The sequence below is a fragment of the Eleginops maclovinus genome, chromosome 11, assembly GCF_036324505.1.
Source record: "Eleginops maclovinus isolate JMC-PN-2008 ecotype Puerto Natales chromosome 11, JC_Emac_rtc_rv5, whole genome shotgun sequence".
Classification (NCBI taxonomy): domain Eukaryota; kingdom Metazoa; phylum Chordata; class Actinopteri; order Perciformes; family Eleginopidae; genus Eleginops; species Eleginops maclovinus.
The window spans coordinates 12,603,200-12,622,914 of record NC_086359.1 but is presented as its reverse complement, the minus strand read 5'-3'; the positions used below and the strand labels follow the sequence as shown (position 1 = coordinate 12,622,914).

Genomic DNA, 19,715 nt, shown 5'->3' with positions numbered 1-19,715 from the left:
GGAAATGAAAAATATTGCAAAGGGAAATGAGTTTGTTATCACACCAAAAGCGCATACAGGGGTTTTTTTTGCCATGAAAGTGTTACACAATCTGAGTAATCCTGAATAATAAGTGTTAGACATACATTTGTGTTAACTTAATACAGTATGTCAAAATGCCAGCTTTCCCTTCAAGTCCTCTGGGAGCATAATATACCTTGTTTTTTTACTACTGTTACTATTATTCATTATGTTTAGTCCAGAAACTGATGTCTGATGAGTCAGAAAAATCTCTACATGCAAAACATGCTCATCTTCATCTTCTTTATCCAATGATTAGATGGGAAAGTAGCTACCAGTTAAAAAGGCATTACAACTTTTGTTTTGATCGCCATCGCATTGTAAACAAATTAATCATGCACCTTTCTTTACTTAAAGTCATCTCCATTTACTTTTTGGAACTCATATGCCCTTTCAATCAAAATGTATTTTGCCACGGGGTTAGGTGCCCATTAACTCAATTTGGTTTAATGACAGTTTGCATGTGAACGTTTACCACCACCCCGAACTCCCTGGAGGTGTCAAAATAATGTGCAAGTGAATACTTGCATGTCCTTTCCTTCCTGAAGTGTTGGTGATGATATGTGCCATTGTTGGCTCTACTACCACCAGGGAAGCAAGTTATGTCTTGAGGACTTTTTGTCAGGTATCCAAAGTTGCCAGACAGGGTATACAAAATACATAACATAATAATAACATAGGCCAAAGTACCAGGTTTAATGGACAATATGAAAAATATTTATTCTTGAACAATAGTGCATGACAAATGGCTGAACGCCATCTGCAGATGTAAAGTCCTACAGCTGCTGTACTCTATATCAAGGTGTAATAACCTAAATATGCTGTTGTAAGGCACGTATTATTGTTTTAAGGAGTATTAAAAGGTTATATACAGGCATATGTAGCACTAGGGTTCATACATTCCCCATGTGATATTTAGATACAAATATATGCCAATTGAGTGAGATTTTAAAATAACTTAGCCAGTAAATGTTCTAGAATTCAACTCAGGCTAATGTTTATGTACAACAAAACAGCACAATGCTCTTTCTTTCAAAAGAAACACATCCTTGAATCTTTACAGAATTATCCCTGCAAAATTATTAATCACAAAAAAGTTACAATTAGGCAAACCATTTACTTTCTGGTGATGAAGCAATAGCCCTGTATTCATGAAGCAACTCAAAAATAAATGTTGGCTTAAAATGAGAAATAGTCATCACATTCACTTAAGAGTAGCATGTCATTGACTTTGAAGTAACATTACTCTTGAAAAACCTCTGTCTGGGCTCACTGAGTAAGTTCTCCATTTGGGGATAAGGGCTTCAGCTCCACATTGGTAGTGGTTCCAAGTGTAGGAAGACCTTTTTGGTCCAAGGTGAGGTCGGCAGGCTTGAAGACAATCAAGAAACGCTGAGGGGAAAAAAGAGAATCAAGATTAAAGAAAAACTGAACTGAAAAAAAAAAGTTCAGTCGCTGAGGATAAAAGGATGCTCCATTCTTTATTACTCTGTTCAAACCATGAGAGACTATTTGCAATGTTCACCTCTATTTATTTTAATTTACCACTGCAATCAACCTGATACCACACAGTAATCTAAAATGCTACAGTCTATTTTATTTGATAAATACTGTTAACTTACTTATTTCCCCTCAATGTGTACTTCTGTACAATTTCATTTGATTTCATTTCACTTTAAATACTATTTGCATGCCTATTTATCTAATGTGTGATATGTTTTTTAATCTCCATCTCTAGTTTTTCCGCGATTTCCCCTCTGTGGGACACTTTTTTTAATCTGATATTTCTGTTATTGTAAAGTTCACTTATTCTTCAAATCAAACAAAACAAAAAATAAATCTAACAATAATTTTCAGTTCTATGTGACTTCTCATACCTAACCTCTTCAATTTGAAGACGTTTTTAGAATACTAATCGTCAAACAATGTTAATATTTTCCCGAAACAACTAGACATTGTTTTAAGCAAACGTTACTCAGCTAATAGTAAATAATACAATGAGGTGGGAATATTCACATCCTGTATTTGGGATAAACACACAACAATGTCACTCTATGAAACTACGTGGCTAAATAATGCAAAGACCAGATTCAACCGGACGTCTTCCACAGCGTAGCGTTGCTGACGTAGAACGGTAAGCGTATGTCGTGATTTCCGGTTTCTATGAGTTCCTTTTTTGCTGCTGTGAAATTTTGGGGCATCTCGCCCGGGGAGCGGGGTTACGTACTGCGTCACATCTCTCATGCGGGTTCTAGTCGGCGAGGGTCGGCGCGCACCATAGCGCACACAGGCAGGCACAGAGCTAGCGAAACCTAGCGTCCCTAACGGATGTAACTACCAGAAAGACATCTACATATCATCCAGAACTGCTCAAAGCTCTATCCTGCTCTTAACGACACTTTCGCTCAAAACACAATTGTTATCATATTTATTTCATCTTTGCTAACCTTAGCCGCTGTAGCTTAGCAGACAGCTATGGATTTGCCCCTCTCCTTTTTCAGTTTTCTTTCTGTCTCTCATCTGCTGAATGCATGACATGTTTGGCTTTTTCTCTGCTTGCCTTGTTGACAATGGTCATTGTATTTAAAATGTAGTTTATTTTCAGGATAGGAGGTGAGTTTTAGAACGGTAGAAGGAGGGCTCTGTACCATGACTACTTTAGCTGTTCGCTAGGCCCCAGTGGCCGGTGGCTGCACACATTATACTTGTCAGAAGGACTCGTTGTTGCTCTTAAATGTTTTTAATGGGATCTGTTCAAAGGAAAAGTAAATAATACAACCAGTTTAAAGTCGGGGGGAATAAGTATTCAGATTTTATAAAACTAGCACTACATTATAAAATTGACATGATACTGACTCAACATACTTAAAGTACAAAAATAACGTGCAAAATGGTCCAAATCAGAATAATGATTATACTATTATATTAATAATATAATCACATAATCAAATGTAGGCAAATTAGTCATCCAATAATGTATCCGTTTAGTGTTGCAGCTGGTAAAGTGGATCTCATCTACCTCATCAACCTGCTGGGTATCATTTATACTGCCCGGGACTCAATAAAGGTTTATTTCTTTTATTTAATTGATTGATTATTATTTGTATTATAAATCTCAATGTGCAAACGTAACGCAAGTCTTCAAAGATCAATTTGACTTCTAGTACAGTGATTTAATCTTATGTTTATTTAATTTTTTTGTATACTGTACACAAAAGGTGTCAAGACAACCTTTTAACAAATCAAAACTTTTAACAGCAACTGCGAACATGAACAAAATGATTCAAATCAGTGGTTTAAATATTCAATATCAGTGAAGTCATGATGATTTTGCCTACACTGGTCTTCTCAATTTAACTTTGAATAATGTTTGTAGCAAGATGTAACCGTATTTGTACAATTTAATGGGAAACAAAATAGTTATGCTTACCTGTCGAATACTGCCTTTTTCATGCATCATTTTGTATACCATAAAGAATGGGATGAGGGAGAGGGACACACTGGCAATGAACCATCCCAAGATGTTAGCCCATAATGGATAAACATAAGTATTATTGAACCTCAGCGGCGAGTATTTGATGATAGAGAAGATAAAGGTGCCCTGTGATTAGAGGAGACAAAGGGGATTAATAACACGTACAGTCTATTAGGTAACTGCATAACTCAGACAGACCTTTGAAAATTAACTCAGTGTGATTATCTGTAAAATAAGGTAAAAAGGGGAAGACATAGGAAAAGTGTTTCACGTTCAATAAATCTAGCTTTTTTGTGTTTACATATTCATCTGTAATGAATCTACAAAATTGTATTGTATCATACACCAAATGAAATGATCATGAGAAGTAAAGCAACACACATGGAAGAAACATCAATGTATGAAAGGACAAAACTCTTACAAAACAGATGAAGGGAGTGATGTAGCGCCAGCAGTACTTCATCAATGGGTTTGGACGATACCCAATCATATCTGTGATGTTGCCATAGAAACGGTCAGCACCTTTTAGAGACAAGAAAGATATCTGAAAGCTCAATATTGTCTTAGTTGATCTTTTATTTATCATCACATTTACATAGTGTTTTTTTACCCTGTTGGAATAAGTTGTAATACGAGTTTTCATAATATGAAAAAACAGTGTTTGAAGAGGATATACATTTTGGCAAGAATAGTTTAATTTATTTGTGTGGTCTTTGACTCACCATAGACCCAGGAAATGCTGACAGACTGGCAGAGGGAGAGGAGCAGAAGGGTAGTGCCGCTGCAGACATGATGGTCCAACAGCTGGAGCAGGTACATCCCTCCCTAAAAACAATGACAAAACAACTTCAAATAAACTTTCTCCCAAAAACGTTCTTATCTTAATCATTGTCCACATATTTCCCCAGGTTCTTCAAAGTAAAAAGTTAAAAGCATTGTGGGAATGAGCTTCAAGATCAAATTAAAATCTGATTGACATCTGAATATTCTGATATTTCAGGTATATTAATGTGTCATGTTGCTAATGTATGTCTATGCCTTTGTATAAGATGCACTATTATACAGTTCTTTGTTCTAATGTTTCACTTGGTTGCAATCAATCTATGATCAGTTATTTAATACATTCTGCCATTAAACTGATGGGCTCATAGCCACTCTTGGAGAAACAAGCTACTTATCACTAGTCAGTAGTATGAAAAAGAAATTGCTTTTGTGATTTAAATGGAGATTACACAAAGTAAATATTACAAATGTGAACAAGGGACTCTAGAGCAAGGTGTGACTTGTGGTTGGAAGAATTGGCAAACACATTACATCTGGAGAGATTGAGATGTTATTATGAAGATAGAGGAGGTCAGTTGAGTAAGATCTGGGATGCTGTGGGAAGGATATCCAAGGTACAGTATAGCAGCTTGAAGTGTATATTGTCTTTATTTTTACTATGGTTGCACGCTTTAATATTGTTAGAGAAAAACAGCTTTATTTTAATTACTTTTCCTTTTTTCTTTTCATCCATGCAACTCTCAAAAGGAATTCTCATATTTCTATGAAAAGGGAATAAAAAAAGCCTCTCCTGCAAGCCCAGAGCAGCAGAGGGAGGTTTGACTGCATCCAAATGCCAATTTGTCTTTTTCTGTAGCATGTGTGCAATACCTTTTTAGAGAATTTGCTTTGGACAGAAACATAAAGGCTTACCAGTCTTGGAAGTAATCGACATCACTAAACAACATGTGTGATGTTGAATTGACTTTATTAATCAAGAATGTTGTGTTTTCTTTGTCATTTTAGCTGTATTATGCATTACTACTGCCATGTTTTACATGAATCTTAGTGAGAGTGTGTACTATTTGCCAAGTTATAACACATTAAATGTTGTTATACATGTAAATCATATTTTCCACTTGCAGGATAGGGCCTTTGGCCTTGATGGAGGTGCGCATGTAGTTAGTTATTTTAAAGTCCCTTTCATACCCTGTTATCTCTGCTTTGATTTCTGTAAAATGTTACCAGTTTCCCAAGCATTAAAGTGTAGCATAAAGGATATAGAAAGCTAACTGTCTGGCATGGAGTTTACTGTACAAACCTCAGTGACCAGTGAGAGTCCCAGCATGCAGCAGGTACAGCAGATAGCCAGCAGAACCAACTCACGTCTGTACCCTTGGCGCAGGGCAGGGAACAAATCAGTCAGTGACGTCATCAGACACTCCAGACCAACAAACTGTAAGAAAGCAGTGAGAGTAAAGAGAGTCAGACCTTCGTTTATTCATTCAGTCCTACATGTATTCATTCAGAGAGGTTTGGCCGGTACCTGACTGTCCAATCCGAGCAGAATGATCATGAGGAAGAAACACACCGACCACACCTGAGGCATGGGCATCATGGCTACAGCGCGTGGGTAGACAATGAATGCCAACCCTGGACCTGCACACAAAATGTAACAAGAACAGAAACATACATTTAAGGTAACAGCAAAAATATCTCTTCCACATTTAAAGAAATACCAAAGTATTAGGCAAACTAAAATTATTATGATGATTGCATTAGACAAATGACATGGCAATTCATCCTGTAGTTGAGAGCTATTCAAGAATGCCGCATCATCCAATGTTGTCCAAATAGGATGACCAGGAAGGCATCCCCTTATTACTACTTGGGGGAGTTGCAATAGTCCACCATGGTTAGACGTATTCAAGGAAAAAAATAGAGACTTGCTTTTAAAACCTCCCTTAGAAACTAGAACAGCAAATACTTGTAAAAAAAAACAAAACAGGGAGGGAACATAAACTGCATGCAGGCAGGGCTCAAAATTATACAACAATTAAAAGAGAAAAGAAAATATATACACAGGGTTTTACAAAAGATCATTCTGGTGTGTTATGTATTTGTAGCACACAAAAACAGCATATAACTTGTATGAATGAGCTGAATCTATTGCATTAATGATCATTTTGAATTTTATATTAATGCAACTGCCAGCATTGGTGCATTAGTAAGCAAGCTCTTTGTTGACATTTCTGGAGTTGTTTTCACCCAGTGGGAGGTATTGTGTGTGTGCCCAAACTTCCCAAAGTTCCATCTGAAACAACAACAACAACTGAAACAATATAATCTGTTGATGCAGTTATAGTTTGGAATAGTTGCCAAAAATAACAAATATAAATCATGCATTAGTTAATGACTCCAAAGATAACGGTAATAATTTGTCTGACACTTATTATATTTTTCAGCTCTGATGGCTGGTTAACTGTAATCACACTAACTTGATGTGAGCTGCATGCTTAAAGTAAAAAGTAATATGAGAAGAAAATTCTTAAGCTTAAAAAAAGAACTAAAGATGACAGGCGTAAGCCTCTTAAATTGGAAAGATAAGAGGATAAGGAACATCACATAAATTGGCACATTTTTCGACACAGGGAGTCTTTTGCAGGGAAAGTTTCTTGCAATTTAAAAAAGCTGAGCAGTTAATGCAATATACCTGTTTGTCCCTCTACTGCTCAATATAAAGTGAAATTAGAGAAGTCAGTACTTGCCTGATTGAGCTACTTCAGAAATATCCACCCCTTGCTCGTTGGTCATGAAACCCAAAACAGAGAAAATTGCGAAGCCTGACACAATGCTGGTGCCACTGTTCAGTAGACACAAGTAAAAACAGTCCCTGAAAGGAAAATGAACACAGTTTTAAAAATCTGAACTGAATTGATGATTTGATAAATCTTTAAATAAACGTTTTAAAAAATCTTGCCATTGCAGCATAGCTCTTTGCTCTTTCTCTTATCAACTGTACCTTGTTTCATGGTGTTCCTGGCCAACTTAATTCTTAGTCATTTTTACAAGTTCTACACTTATTTTTGGAAATCATGTCCTAAAGACCTTTTAAATTAAACCACTTATAATTTACACTCAGTTTCAGTTGGTTGTGGTGTGGGGGTGTTTTGTAAAGTTTTATATGATGTATGCTACTTGAACGTAGTAAAGTCTCATCCATTTACTTTTCTATGGCTGGTCATTTCTGACCAGGAACACCATTCGTTGGAATAAACCCATTATTATTCAGTTCAAGTGGTAGTCAAGTTCAACAGTGTGGCAGAATACATAAAGCCTAAGATCAGTCAGATGAATTATATTTATGACAAGAGAAAGTTGTGATTGGCTAATTTTGTTGGGAACCTGTTAAAATGACAGAAATATTTTTTTTGCGGAGATATTATATAAAGAACAAGAAACACCAACATTTTTCAAAAACAATAATCGTTTTGACAAGTTAGGCCTGTGCTTACTTGTAACAGTCATTGTTGTAGGTGTTGTAACTCCCAAGAGAAGTTAGAAATCCAAGGCCGATGGCATAGGAGAAGAATATCTGAGTTCCAGCATCCATCCACACCTGAAAGCAAATATATCTGTGAAAACAATATCTGTGTGTATGCTTATGAATCTGTGTAAAGGAAACAATAGTGGTTCCTCTCAAAAGATCACATATGGGCTTACCTGGGGATCTGAAAGGCGGGAGATATCAGGGTAGAGGTAGTAAATGATCCCGTCCATTGCACCCGGGAGGGTAACACCACGGATGAGCAGAATAAACAGCATAATGAAGGGGAAGGTAGCTGTAAAATAAGCCGCCTGAAGAGAAACAAAGAAAGTTATCGCTATCATGCACCTTTGTACAATCGATGAATCGACAAATCAATGAATCGACTGATTGTTTTAGCACTAATGTGAAAACAATCACTTCTCACTTATGAATTAACATGAGCTCAAACATGCTAATATGGTAACAGGTGGCTACATCTTATATTGTTATTATGTAGCATCAGATTTTGAACACCTTCATTATCTAATAGACGCCTTAAACCGGACATGGGTCAAATTAAAGTGAACCTTGAATGTTTTGGAGACACACCAAATCCTAACTACCAGGTATTGCATGACTTATGAGGACCATCAAAGCACATAGAGGGTTCCCTAAGCCTTATCTGGGATATTTACTCACCCACCATTTGGCCTGATCCTAAACATTTAAACTTGCATTGTTTTAAACCACCTTCCTATCCCTTCTTTCGAGCTAGAGGAAACCCTACATAATCCTAACCCTTTCCAAACCTGTCTTATTATTCATTAGTGTGGGAATCTGCACTGTCTATGTTTCTCCCCTACCTAACCCTTACAACTACTAAACCTTGAGCTTTACCACAACTCAAATGTAACCCTTGCAGAACTTGTATCCCTAAAATAAACTTGTCAGCTAATATCATTAAGCTAAATATCTCGATTTGCAAGATGCCAAACTAAAGTGACTGACTACTGCCAATAACAACTTCTAAACTAAACACCCAGCTGAGATGTAAACAGTAAATAAGAGCCTGGATTAACTCTCTGTCTGGGACTTAGAGCAAAGCAATAACGTGGGTATAATTGCTGACGGATACAAGTAAGAGCAAATCCCTTAAGCTAAACATTTCTGTTAGACGTCAACAGTGTGGACTATAATAGACTCCTCAGATCCTTTCTGTATTTCTTATCTTCTCAGATATCTGATTAAATCAACCGCAAAACCTAACTCATAGAGTCTCATTTGTATTGCGAGCTTAGGACCTGAAAATGACTCATAGTCTGCCCCCATAATGGAACAAATAAGCCTTTTGTAGAACCTACCAGGAGCTAGTTCCCTTAGAAAAAAAACCCCCATAACATCTCTGTGTTTTATAAGCACACAGGGTCACAGGTCACAGGATCACAGGGTCACAGGGTCATAGACCCCTCACCCCTAACTGTGATTAGCATTATAACGGTGGATAATATATCTTGTAAAAAAACTGCTGATGTAAACACTGCCTTTTAACGTCCTTTAAATCTTGAGCACATTAGGTCTTGTCTTTTTCTATATAATATTAGTCACATGGTAGTGTGATTGTGGAACGCCAATTCATAAACCTATATATCAGTTGCTGGCTGTATGGGCTCCATTTGTAACTGTACATGTTGTGAAGCAGTGAGTGATACTGTCCGTGTTGTTGTATTAGGTACTCCACTTTTTTGTGGAAAGGGTGTAAGTGAGAGTGAACTCAAGTGTAGGTTAAAAAATAACTTTTGCCCATATACACTAGTATTTGCAATTCATATCTACAGTAAAGTTTGCCTTGTGTATGTAAACTAAAAGAGTAAATGTCAGTTTTAGTAATAGTGTAACTTTAAAATAACTTTACTTTACAAACAAACTGGAAATTAACCTCTGCTGCTAAAAAAACAAAAAACAAAACACTTCATTTGGGCCTTTAAGTGTTGTAATTTCTCACAAAAAGGTAAACCATTTAAGAATGTTGTTAAATGTTTAACCAGCTAACCTTTCCTGTTGACTTGATTCCTTTCCAAACGCAAAAGTAGCAGAGGACCCATGTCAGGATGAGACACAAGACAAGTTCCCACCTCAAGCTACCAACGTCCTCAATACCAGTAGAGATTTTCAAAACCCGGTGCCTGGGCAGAGAAGGGGATTAATGGTGGGGTTAGAGTGAGAGCAAAATTAAATAATAATTATAAGTGAAAGAGAGAGCGAGAATCAAAGGGAAAGTGGAAAACTAAGCAGCAGAATAGATGGTGATAAGTGACCGAAAGGGATGAGAGAAAATCAGAGCTGTTCTCAATAATGGGAGTGGAGGGGGGGCACCCAAGGTTAATTTTAAAAGCCCTAAAACAGGATATGGTGTCTTTCCAGTAGAGACAACGTGATGATAAACTCCCCAGAGTGAGCTTGCAGTGGATGGAAAAATATACAGTATTTTATATAAATGATATTGGCTGCCCTACATGTCATAACTTTTAAAATGTTTCCACATCACTCCAGACTAGTGGTGTAATAAAAAGGGAGGGAGAGACAAAGGTAAATGATCGACAGAAAAAACATCTATTAAACTTGAAATGTTGACTTCATGCTTACTGCCAGAACTCCATGACAGGAAGAGTGCTATTCAGTCTGGAAGTCATGCTGAGGCTCACATTTGGATCGGATGGATCCAGACAAGAGTCTGGGAAAATAAAACAATGTAAAAACAGAGATAACAAAACAGCAAAAAAACAGATACTTTTATCTGAAAGACATTTTTCTATCTTTTTGCTTTTCCTATCACTGCGGGAGTAACACATCATATCCTGTGCGTTACACATCACACACACACTTTTATTATAGCAATATTGCAGTGAAATAAGTAATCAAATCAGTAGCTAGAAATACATTATTCATATTCAATATCAGGGCTTGAAGATAGCTTACCTGTGTTCCACTCGTGTCCACATGTGGCCCAAGGCAAGTCCGCACTGAATGATGAGAACAGGTAAAAGAACGCCCATGCAATGATGACAATATAAGAGGTGGCACTAAATGCAGTGATTAAGTGACTGGCATAGCCCATGCCTGGAAAAAAAGAAAGAGAAAAATACAAGAGGGAGTGAGTGTGGCATGCAGATAATAGTAGCTTGTTGCACTCAACACTGTCAATTCGGTACAGAGAGACCGGTGCATAAAGTCAATAATAAGATCACAATTATTATGTAGAGACAAATGAAATGTGAAATTCTAGTGACATAAGGCATTTTGAGGCATTACCTTGGAAAAGCGGACAAATCTTTCTCCAGCACGTTATACTCCCCTGGCTGGTGTACTGTCCTAATGCCGTCTCAAGGAAGAATAACGGGATTCCGCATGTAAACATGAACAAGAAGTATCCCACACAGCAGAGGACTCCGATACGGATCCGCTTTCAAGTCATCACATCCGCGTTACTGTCACATTCGTTTTGGTTCCGCTTGGCGGATCAGCGTCGCCACCGCGCGCCGCCGCACATTCTACTGTCAAAACGCGGATCATGACCGGATCCAAATCTGATTCACAAACACGGACGCGCCTCTACCAAAGTCCTTCTGCCTCTACTGTCAAAATGCGGCTCCGCGACACACCCGTATCGGATACGCAGACGCGGACGCGCCATCATTCCAACGGACGCACGGCCAGCACAGCATAATTTTGAGCTCGCAAAGTAAGTATTGATTTTTACATTTATTATATTGTTACATAAAAGTAGATCGTCCCTATATAATTTTCATTATATGGATATTGTCAAACTTGCTTATGACTTGGAATACAATTATAGGAAAACGGTGTAAGTTATGTAAAACAGATTTCCAGATTTCCCTGAATGGGTAGAACAGAACTGTTCGCAATGGTGCGGGTGAATTGCCACTATCATATGGCTAGATAGACTAGTCTGTATTACACAGATGGCCGATAAGTTATAGGGGCTAGATAGTTGTTACACAAATAATTCAAAGCTAGTGTTATAATACCGTTATACATCGGTGCTATACAAGAAGTGACCACCGTCTATCTTGTAGCCGCCTGTGTTTAGCAAGAATGCTAGCTAGCCATGAGCTAGCTAAACCCGCGAACCACTTTGAGTGATGAAATGCTATTACACATATCAGTTAGTAATACATTCTATGTTATCATACTTCATATCCTGTATCCTGATATCTTATAACATAAAATCCGTGAACAATCACACTGATCGTTAGGTCTGAGAACAGAACACGTCCGTGTTGCTACTTTGACAAGCAACACAAGATATGGGAGTTAGCATATTGGTATCAGCTAATCTACGTGGTAGCCAGCCACTAGCTAGCGCTGTCCATTGGTCAAATAGACATGAGCTCCTTTTCAGGTCCGTTCGGGAGATATTAAAGTTATAGCCACAAATTATGGTCACTGAAGATATTAAAATGAATTAAACACGTTCACACCACAACTCCTTGCAGTCGGCTGTGTTGTCGGTATGAAATGATTTTCTCTAAAGTAAGGGGTCATATTATCTAGTCCCAAGGGCGAAACCATAGTATAGATATTGGGGGGGGGGGGTCCAAAATAGAAGTATAGACCATTGTGAACAGCATAGGCCAGCGGGGGGTCTTGGGGTCCTCCCCCAGAATATTTTTGATTTCTTAGATGCCATTTCCTGCATTCTAGTGCATTTTAGGGTGACCTGTAAGACAAATCCTAACCCCATGAAATAGATATAGAACTTATTTGTCATATGTCACATATTAGACAAAATATTGGAGGGGACAGATTGGTAATTTCCCAACATTGGGAGGGACTTGTCCCCCTCAATGTCTATGGTGGTTACGCCCCTGTCTAGACCTGTTGGATGCCAAAGCCCATCAATAATACCACCCCAAAACCATGTGTGTATCTATAATGTTACAAACAGTGCTTCCACCTGATTGCAGGCAATTTTTTTTTTTTAGAACAAAAATGAATAGAAAGACTCTGCCTGTCTGCTCGCACACAATTCGAAGGAGGACCCACATAGACGTCCAAAAGCGACTTCAAGAAATTACTATGACTGACGTTGACATGACAGAAATAGGAATGGGTGACAGAAATTGTGACAGGGGAGTTACAGGGGTAGTTTTAATGGAGGAGGAGGAGGGGGAGGGGGAGGAGGAGGAGGGGGAGGAGGAGGAGGAGGGGGAGGGGGAGGAGGAGGGGGGTGGTGGCATAGGAGCAGGAAACCTACCATGGCCTACCATGTGTTGTGGGCATGGTCCAAGGACATCCTCAGATTCTGATGCCTCAGATTCTGAAGAGGATGATGGCCAACAAAGCAGACTCCTGGACAACATTGCAAATTGGGCTGTACATTTTGGCATCTCTTTGGTTGCTCTTACTGCACTCCTCAGTATACTAAGAACCAGCCATCCAAATTTGCCAAAAGATGCTAGAACCCTACTGCGAACCAAGACAGAGTATACGATACAGAACAAGGCTGGTGGGCAGTATTACCATTTTGGAGTAGTGAAGTCACTCAAATCTGTACTCACGAAATATCTAAAAACACTGGCAGAGGGCATGACACTGAGATTACAAATAAATATAGATGGGCTACCACTCTTTAAAAGCTCCAGTGTCCAGCTGTGGCCCATACTTGGCTTGCTAGTGTCTGTACCCGTAAAAGAACCAGTCGTCATTGGGATGTATAGTGGGCATAAAAAACCCACCTCGGCCCACGAGTTCCTGTCAGACTTTGTCTGTGAATTAGGAGGGTTAGAAGGAGGGTTTTCCTTTGAAGAAAAATTCTTCCGAATTGTACTAGACACCGTAGTATGTGACACACCAGCACGGGCCTTCGTAAAAAAGATAAAGGCCCATAATGCATACCATGGGTGTGATAAATGCACACACCCAGGCATCTATCAAAACAGGCGCATGTCTTTCCCCGGACCACAGTACCCTGATCGGACTGACATTTCTTTCAACCAATTTCTGGATGAACGTCACCACCATGAGGGGCCACATCCCTTTGAAAACGTTAATGTTGGCATGGTGACACAATTTCCACTTGACTACATGCACCTGGTCTGTCTGGGTGTGGTAAAAAAACTACTTAAAACCTGGCTCCGGGGGCCCTTACCGGTAAGGCTGCCAGCTGGAATAGTTGACAGAATATCAGTGGAGCTTGTGTCAATGAGGCCCTATGTGCCAGTTGAATTTGCCAGAAGACCACGGTCGCTAAGAGATTTGGACCGTTGGAAAGCCACGGAGTTCCGTCAATTCCTTCTTTATAGTGGCCCTGTTGTGCTGGCAGCAAGGTTAGACGAAAACATGTATAACAACTTTTTGCTTTTGTCATCGGCAATTTCAATTCTAGTACCCCCATACCAAGACCTTATCAATTATGCCGGGGAAATGCTCAAGAGTTTTGTTCAGCATTTTGGGGAGCTATATGGGACTGACAATATTGTATACAATGTTCACGGGCTGGTCCACCTGGCGGATGAGGTAAAGAGGCATGGCAGTCTGGACTCATTCTCTGCGTTCCCCTTTGAGAACCACCTTGGGAAAATAAAAAAACTTATTCGCAAGTCTGAGTTCCCTCTGGCTCAAATAATTAGACGCCTGTCAGAGTTGCCTGAAACTCCCAAATTAGAAAAGAAAGTGAACCAATTTAAAAAGGAGCATTTTGTTGGCCCAACTGTTGCTGGGATGCAAACTCGGTCCCAATATGGGGAGATGGAAGGTGACAGGTGGGTTATTAAAATAACAACAGGGGACAACATTTTTCTAGTGGGGGAGAAGGTATGTCAAATAAAAAACATAGTGAAAAATGATAATGGTGTGTATGCAGTGTACTCAGAATTTACTCAGCAGTCTCCATTCTATACATATCCATTCAACTCTGAAAGAGTAGGGGTCTATGAGGTAGCAAATCTGTCTGAGGAACTCCAGTCAGTTGAGGTGGCAGGGCTGCAACAAAAATATGTAGCCTTCCCACACAAACATGGTTTTGTGGCCATACCCCTCCTCCACTAGACCAAATTTCAAAATCAATCAGTTCAATCAATCAGTTCTTTATTCAGTTCAATCAGTTCTAAATGACTAATGACTTTGACTAGTTCTACCACTCTGGATGTTTATTGCCGTAAGTATTTTATAAAAAGGTGAAATCTACTGTACAATAAAACCTGTGGTGTCAATAATAGGCACACAATAGTCCTATGAACATATATTTCCCAATGCAATACACAGTAAAATGAGTTACAAAATTAGTTACAAAAGTGGTGGCAATATGTCTTTGATCCCTGGCTGATTTTGGTTAGCCACTGTTGTCATCTCCAGCTATCGTATCTAAAAATTCAATATTTTGAAAATGAAAAAAAGTAGAATTTACCAAGTGTCCTAACTTCAACTGAGTTGGGGGTTTGTATGTGAATTGCTTTGATAGGACATGACAATTCATTCAGTTAATAGTACAATTATGACTTCCACCCTGACAATGATGTTATTAAGTGAGGTATAGCAGGGACTCCACTCAAACTTGACTGCTAAGACTTGCTTGTTGTCATGACCTGAGCTCCATGCTATTACTTTTTGGTGATTATTTTTTCTTTCTGCCTATATGTAGTATGCCTTTCAACCTCATCTCCTTCACCGCCACGAACGACATCGCTGTGGTGCCAGACAGCTGGTGTGACGATGGGGAGGTGTCCTGGCCAAGTTTCAAAAGCTCTGACCGAATTAAAAGAGCTGTGGCTAACTGTGAGGAGCCAGAGCCAAACTGGCTCCAATACGATATGCGGGTCATCAAAAGCTGTGGTAAAATCCATGTTCCTAAAAGATTTCATGTGATTTCTGAAACATTTTATACTGCTGTTATTGACGTTCACAATAATGAATTGCAGTATGTAAGTTTCAGGTCAATGGAGGGCTGTTTAATGCTCTTAGGATTACACTCAAGTGTTCTACTATGCATCTCTGTAGGAAAATACATTTTTTTACAATGAGCTTTTCCTGACATTTCAGAGGGGTGCTCTGTTGCATATTACTGTATATCAATCCTCTGTGCAGCTGTATAATGTAAATATTTCCTTCTAGCCCACTATAAGGATGCTGAGGCGATGCTCGGGTCCTATGGGGAAGGCTGCAACACTTCCGAGCTGCAGACGGATGCAGAGCTGGAGACATGTCTGCCATCTAAGCGTCCTAGGAGGGCAGTGTAAGTGAGATTTGCCTTGTTCAAAAGTTCAAGGTTTCCTGCACAGCTTCTATGTGCTGGTAACAGCAGGAATAATATTGTCAAGAGACCAGGTATACTAATATAACAGTAATTATATGCTTACTTAACAGCCATCGTTTTGGAGATGACACCTCCAGCGATGAGGACATGGGGGCACCTGAAGGTAATGTAAACTCTCCAGGTGAAGACTGATGTCTGGCATAATATTGAACAATTATCCAAAGCGACAAACTTTTTTATACAAAGCAACTTACAGTACACAATCAGCAACATATAAAATGTGTGAAAACATATAGAGGTAATATTACAATGTTAGTGCTGATGAATATAGTTTTGTTATGAAGGAGGATATATCCTGGTCAATCTATACTAAATGAACAGAATACACCTGCGTTATGCAAGATTTCATGCAATTACATTTTCAAATATTAACATGTCAAATTTCTCTCCATTGCCATGGTGCAGGTGTGTCCCAGCTTCAAAGCTCCCCTATCATCCGAGGAACTGCTTCGAAGCAGAGGATGACTCATGGTAGGAACTGATTTCTGAATTATTAAATATGGAAGCACATTTGTTTTATCAGCCACGGTTAGCACAAGAACACCATTTTAATGGCACTGTATTCTCTTCTTTTACACTGCCATTTTCACCAACGCTCAGGAACAGCACCAGCACCCGCACTCTCACCACCTCCTGAAGCGCCAAGATCCAGCGTAGCAAGGCATGGAGGAATGAACCATGATGCCCCCTGCTCTGGTGAGCAATACCTGATACATTAAAGGGTTACTAGGTCACTCAGAAATTGCAAACTCAGGCCTATGAGCCAAATCTGGCCCATGGTGTGTTTTTTGGCTTGCAAGATTGATTTAATTATGTACTGCAGTTGGCCCACATACACAATGAATGCAATAATAATAGTAATGACTTAAACAGTAAAACATGATATGGTATTATATACACTGCATTGAAATTACACCAATATTCCATTCAGTGTTTCGAAGAAGAGAATACAGTGCCATAACAGAAATGTTACATGTTTTTCAATAGCGTTTGAGGTCCAGAAATTGACGCTGCTCCAGAAAATCGTTCACCAGAACGAGCAGATTCTGGCTAAATTGGATTTCCTGGCAAGCCGCCAAAATTGCCCCACGCCAGTAGGCCTCTTCTTTTCTGTAAGTAGTTGTTCAAACACAGCCACAAAGTACCTATCCACAATTCACAGCTTTTCTAATTAGTTTGTTTTCCATGCATTTATATCAGGGTTCCCACCCGTCCTGGAATATCAGTAGAGGTCCTGGAAATTCAATAGAGGTTTTTCCAGTCATGGAAAGTCATGGAATTTGAGCATTTTGCATGTGCAGTCAGGGTATATCATTGAATTTGAGCAGTATTGTGCTTTTGTTTTGTCTTGAATGCTGCCCACAACATTATAGAATACTGTAGCGCTGAGCGGTAGCCACTTCAAAAGGATGAAGGAGGCAGCAGACAAAATGAATCGTCTTCGTTTATTTCCTGCCATCTCACAGTCTGAAATGTGGGGGAAAAGGAGGTGTCCCCCAAGAAAATAATAAACACTGCTAATCACTAAACTAAATAAAGTTACACTCTAAAATTCAGCACGGCTTTCCCCTATTCAATCTGCTCAGCTCTGACTAAAAATAAATAACGTCTTGGAACCCTTATCGATAACCCCACCCTTTATCAATAACCGTCCTATCTAGTGGTGGATAGTCTGGCTTCAGAAGTATCAATCCAGCACCTGGCCTACTAGGCACCTGGCTTGTTCCAGCCATTTACTGGACACTGAACACTGTCCTCTACTGACCAAGATATTTAAAAATGTAAACATAGGCCTACTTTTTTCAAGGTCAAAGTTGGAGATTTCAAATTAATTTTCCATTGGGAGACATAGGAGATAGGTGAATAGGATAACATTTTAAACTGTGATCAACTATTCTATTTCTATTCTAACTGTGATTCTTTAACCTTGAAAAAAAACACAGGCCCTACTTTATATCAATCGGAATATTTGTAATATATCATGCATAGGTATTTAATAGTCAGTATGAACCTTTACTATTAGGCCTACATTTTTCTCTGTTTAGCCGTTTTTGCATTAGATTGATTGGACTATTTTCCCCTTGCGAACACGCATAAAAAGCGCTCGTTCTATATGAAGAGAACGTGTTCTATCGCAACAAGGTTTATTTATATTGACTATCCGGTTAAAATGACTGCTTGTTAACTAGGATAGTACTCATAGTTCTACTATCGAGTGGTCTCTGCATATTACTCTACACTGCTCGGAGACTTTCTAGGCTTGGATATATTTGTTATAGCCTATTGTTGTCGAACCCCACCTAGTCAGCCGTAAATATTTTGTTTGCTTGGGTTTTCCAGTGTCGCATCGTCATATAGGCCAATGTGCGATTGAAATGTTCCGTCACAAACATGAATTCTGTCTGATTACAGGTGCCGTGAGGAAAAACCCAATTGCCTGCAAGTCTGCAATGGACGAAGACATCAGCAAGCACGCCATACGTTGGTTTAATTTAGCTGGGGATCGGGCCACCAGGAAGGCGAAAGAGATCAACAATCATTAAATACAATACATTAAATACAACAGTTATCATTTGTCGGGTTATTTTTTTGTAGGCTATTAGCCTAAAATGTGGCTTTTGCAGTTCAAGACAAGTGTGTTTTCTGCCAAATTAGAATGTAATACAAAGCCTGTTTGAAACAAATGCTTAACTGGTTTAGTTTATTAGGATTACCCTTAATAAGAAAGTAAGTTCATTAACACGGATCCAAAACGGTCCCGGCCCGGAACATTTATGAGTCCGGAATGGGTCCGTAGCTGATACAAAATAGTGGGTCCGTGACGGATGCAGTACGCGGACACGAAATGAGTCCGTCTCGGATGTCGCGGGTCCGAACCGTGCCCGTTACGGAGGTGAGCTTTTGAGCGCGGATCCGTTACGGGTGATATACGGGTCCTTTTTGGGTCCGCGCAACGCCTCCGCGGCGGATGATACGCGGCGTGCAAGTGGACGCCGATACGGATCAGTTTGGCGGATCCGTTCCGGAGGACGACCTCCGGAGGATGAACTCCGGGGCGGATCCACCGCGGAGTATTTTTGCTGTGTGGGATGGTATGAAGAACACGCCTGCAAAAAAGAAAATAAACTTTACTTCTTTATGCAGCGATGGAAAGATAACACTATAAAACACTTAAATTATACTTCTATATTCACTTTTTCGCAAACTCAGATCAACAGTTGCTGTGTGAAAATAACTCACCTCCGCCGTTTCTGTAACACAGGTAAGGAAACCTCCATACATTGCCAGGTCCAATGATTGCACCCATCACAGTCAGGATGAACTCGGCTTTGCTTCCCCAATAACCCCGTCCCTCATTATCTTTAGACATGTGTGGGTGTCCGCTTAGCACCGCCACTGTGTGGATGCCATTCTTTGTGTTGATGGCCATATTTCGTCCTTGAACTCACTTAAGTGCGTTTCCTGAAGTCCCTCTGCAGTGACAGTATCTCCTGAGCCCACATGCAAATTGGTGCAAAACTCTGACACTGGATCAGCCTGAACAGCTTGACGTGATG

At 39.4% G+C, this 19,715-nt stretch overlaps 1 protein-coding gene across 1 annotated transcript; it reads right to left on the bottom strand.

Annotated features, from left to right (window-relative positions):
- Positions 1 to 736: 736 nt before the first annotated feature.
- Positions 737 to 19,676, bottom strand: LOC134872258 (sodium- and chloride-dependent GABA transporter 2-like). Its single transcript, XM_063895478.1, has 15 exons — positions 19,399 to 19,676; positions 19,250 to 19,265; positions 11,136 to 11,254; positions 10,803 to 10,943; positions 10,470 to 10,557; positions 9,877 to 10,009; positions 8,021 to 8,155; positions 7,813 to 7,916; positions 7,066 to 7,190; positions 5,844 to 5,956; positions 5,619 to 5,753; positions 4,258 to 4,360; positions 3,957 to 4,057; positions 3,491 to 3,661; positions 737 to 1,452 (listed from the first exon to the last, which is right to left on the bottom strand). The coding sequence occupies exons 1-15, from the start codon at positions 19,586 to 19,588 to the stop codon at positions 1,330 to 1,332; spliced, it is 1,797 nt and encodes a 598-aa protein (XP_063751548.1). The 5' UTR covers positions 19,589 to 19,676; the 3' UTR covers positions 737 to 1,329.
- Positions 19,677 to 19,715: the final 39 nt, after the last annotated feature.

Excerpts from the sequence above, each read along its gene's own strand:
- LOC134872258 (XM_063895478.1), bottom strand. The coding sequence starts at position 19,588 with ATGGCCATCAACACAAAGAATGGCATCCACACAGTGGCGGTGCTAAGC. Across the intron at positions 10,558-10,802 it reads TGGACACGAGTGGAACACAG|ACTCTTGTCTGGATCCATCC; the intron begins GTAAGCTATCTT and ends TTATTTTCCCAG. Across the intron at positions 8,156-9,876 it reads GAATCAAGTCAACAGGAAAG|GCGGCTTATTTTACAGCTAC; the intron begins GTTAGCTGGTTA and ends GTTTCTCTTCAG.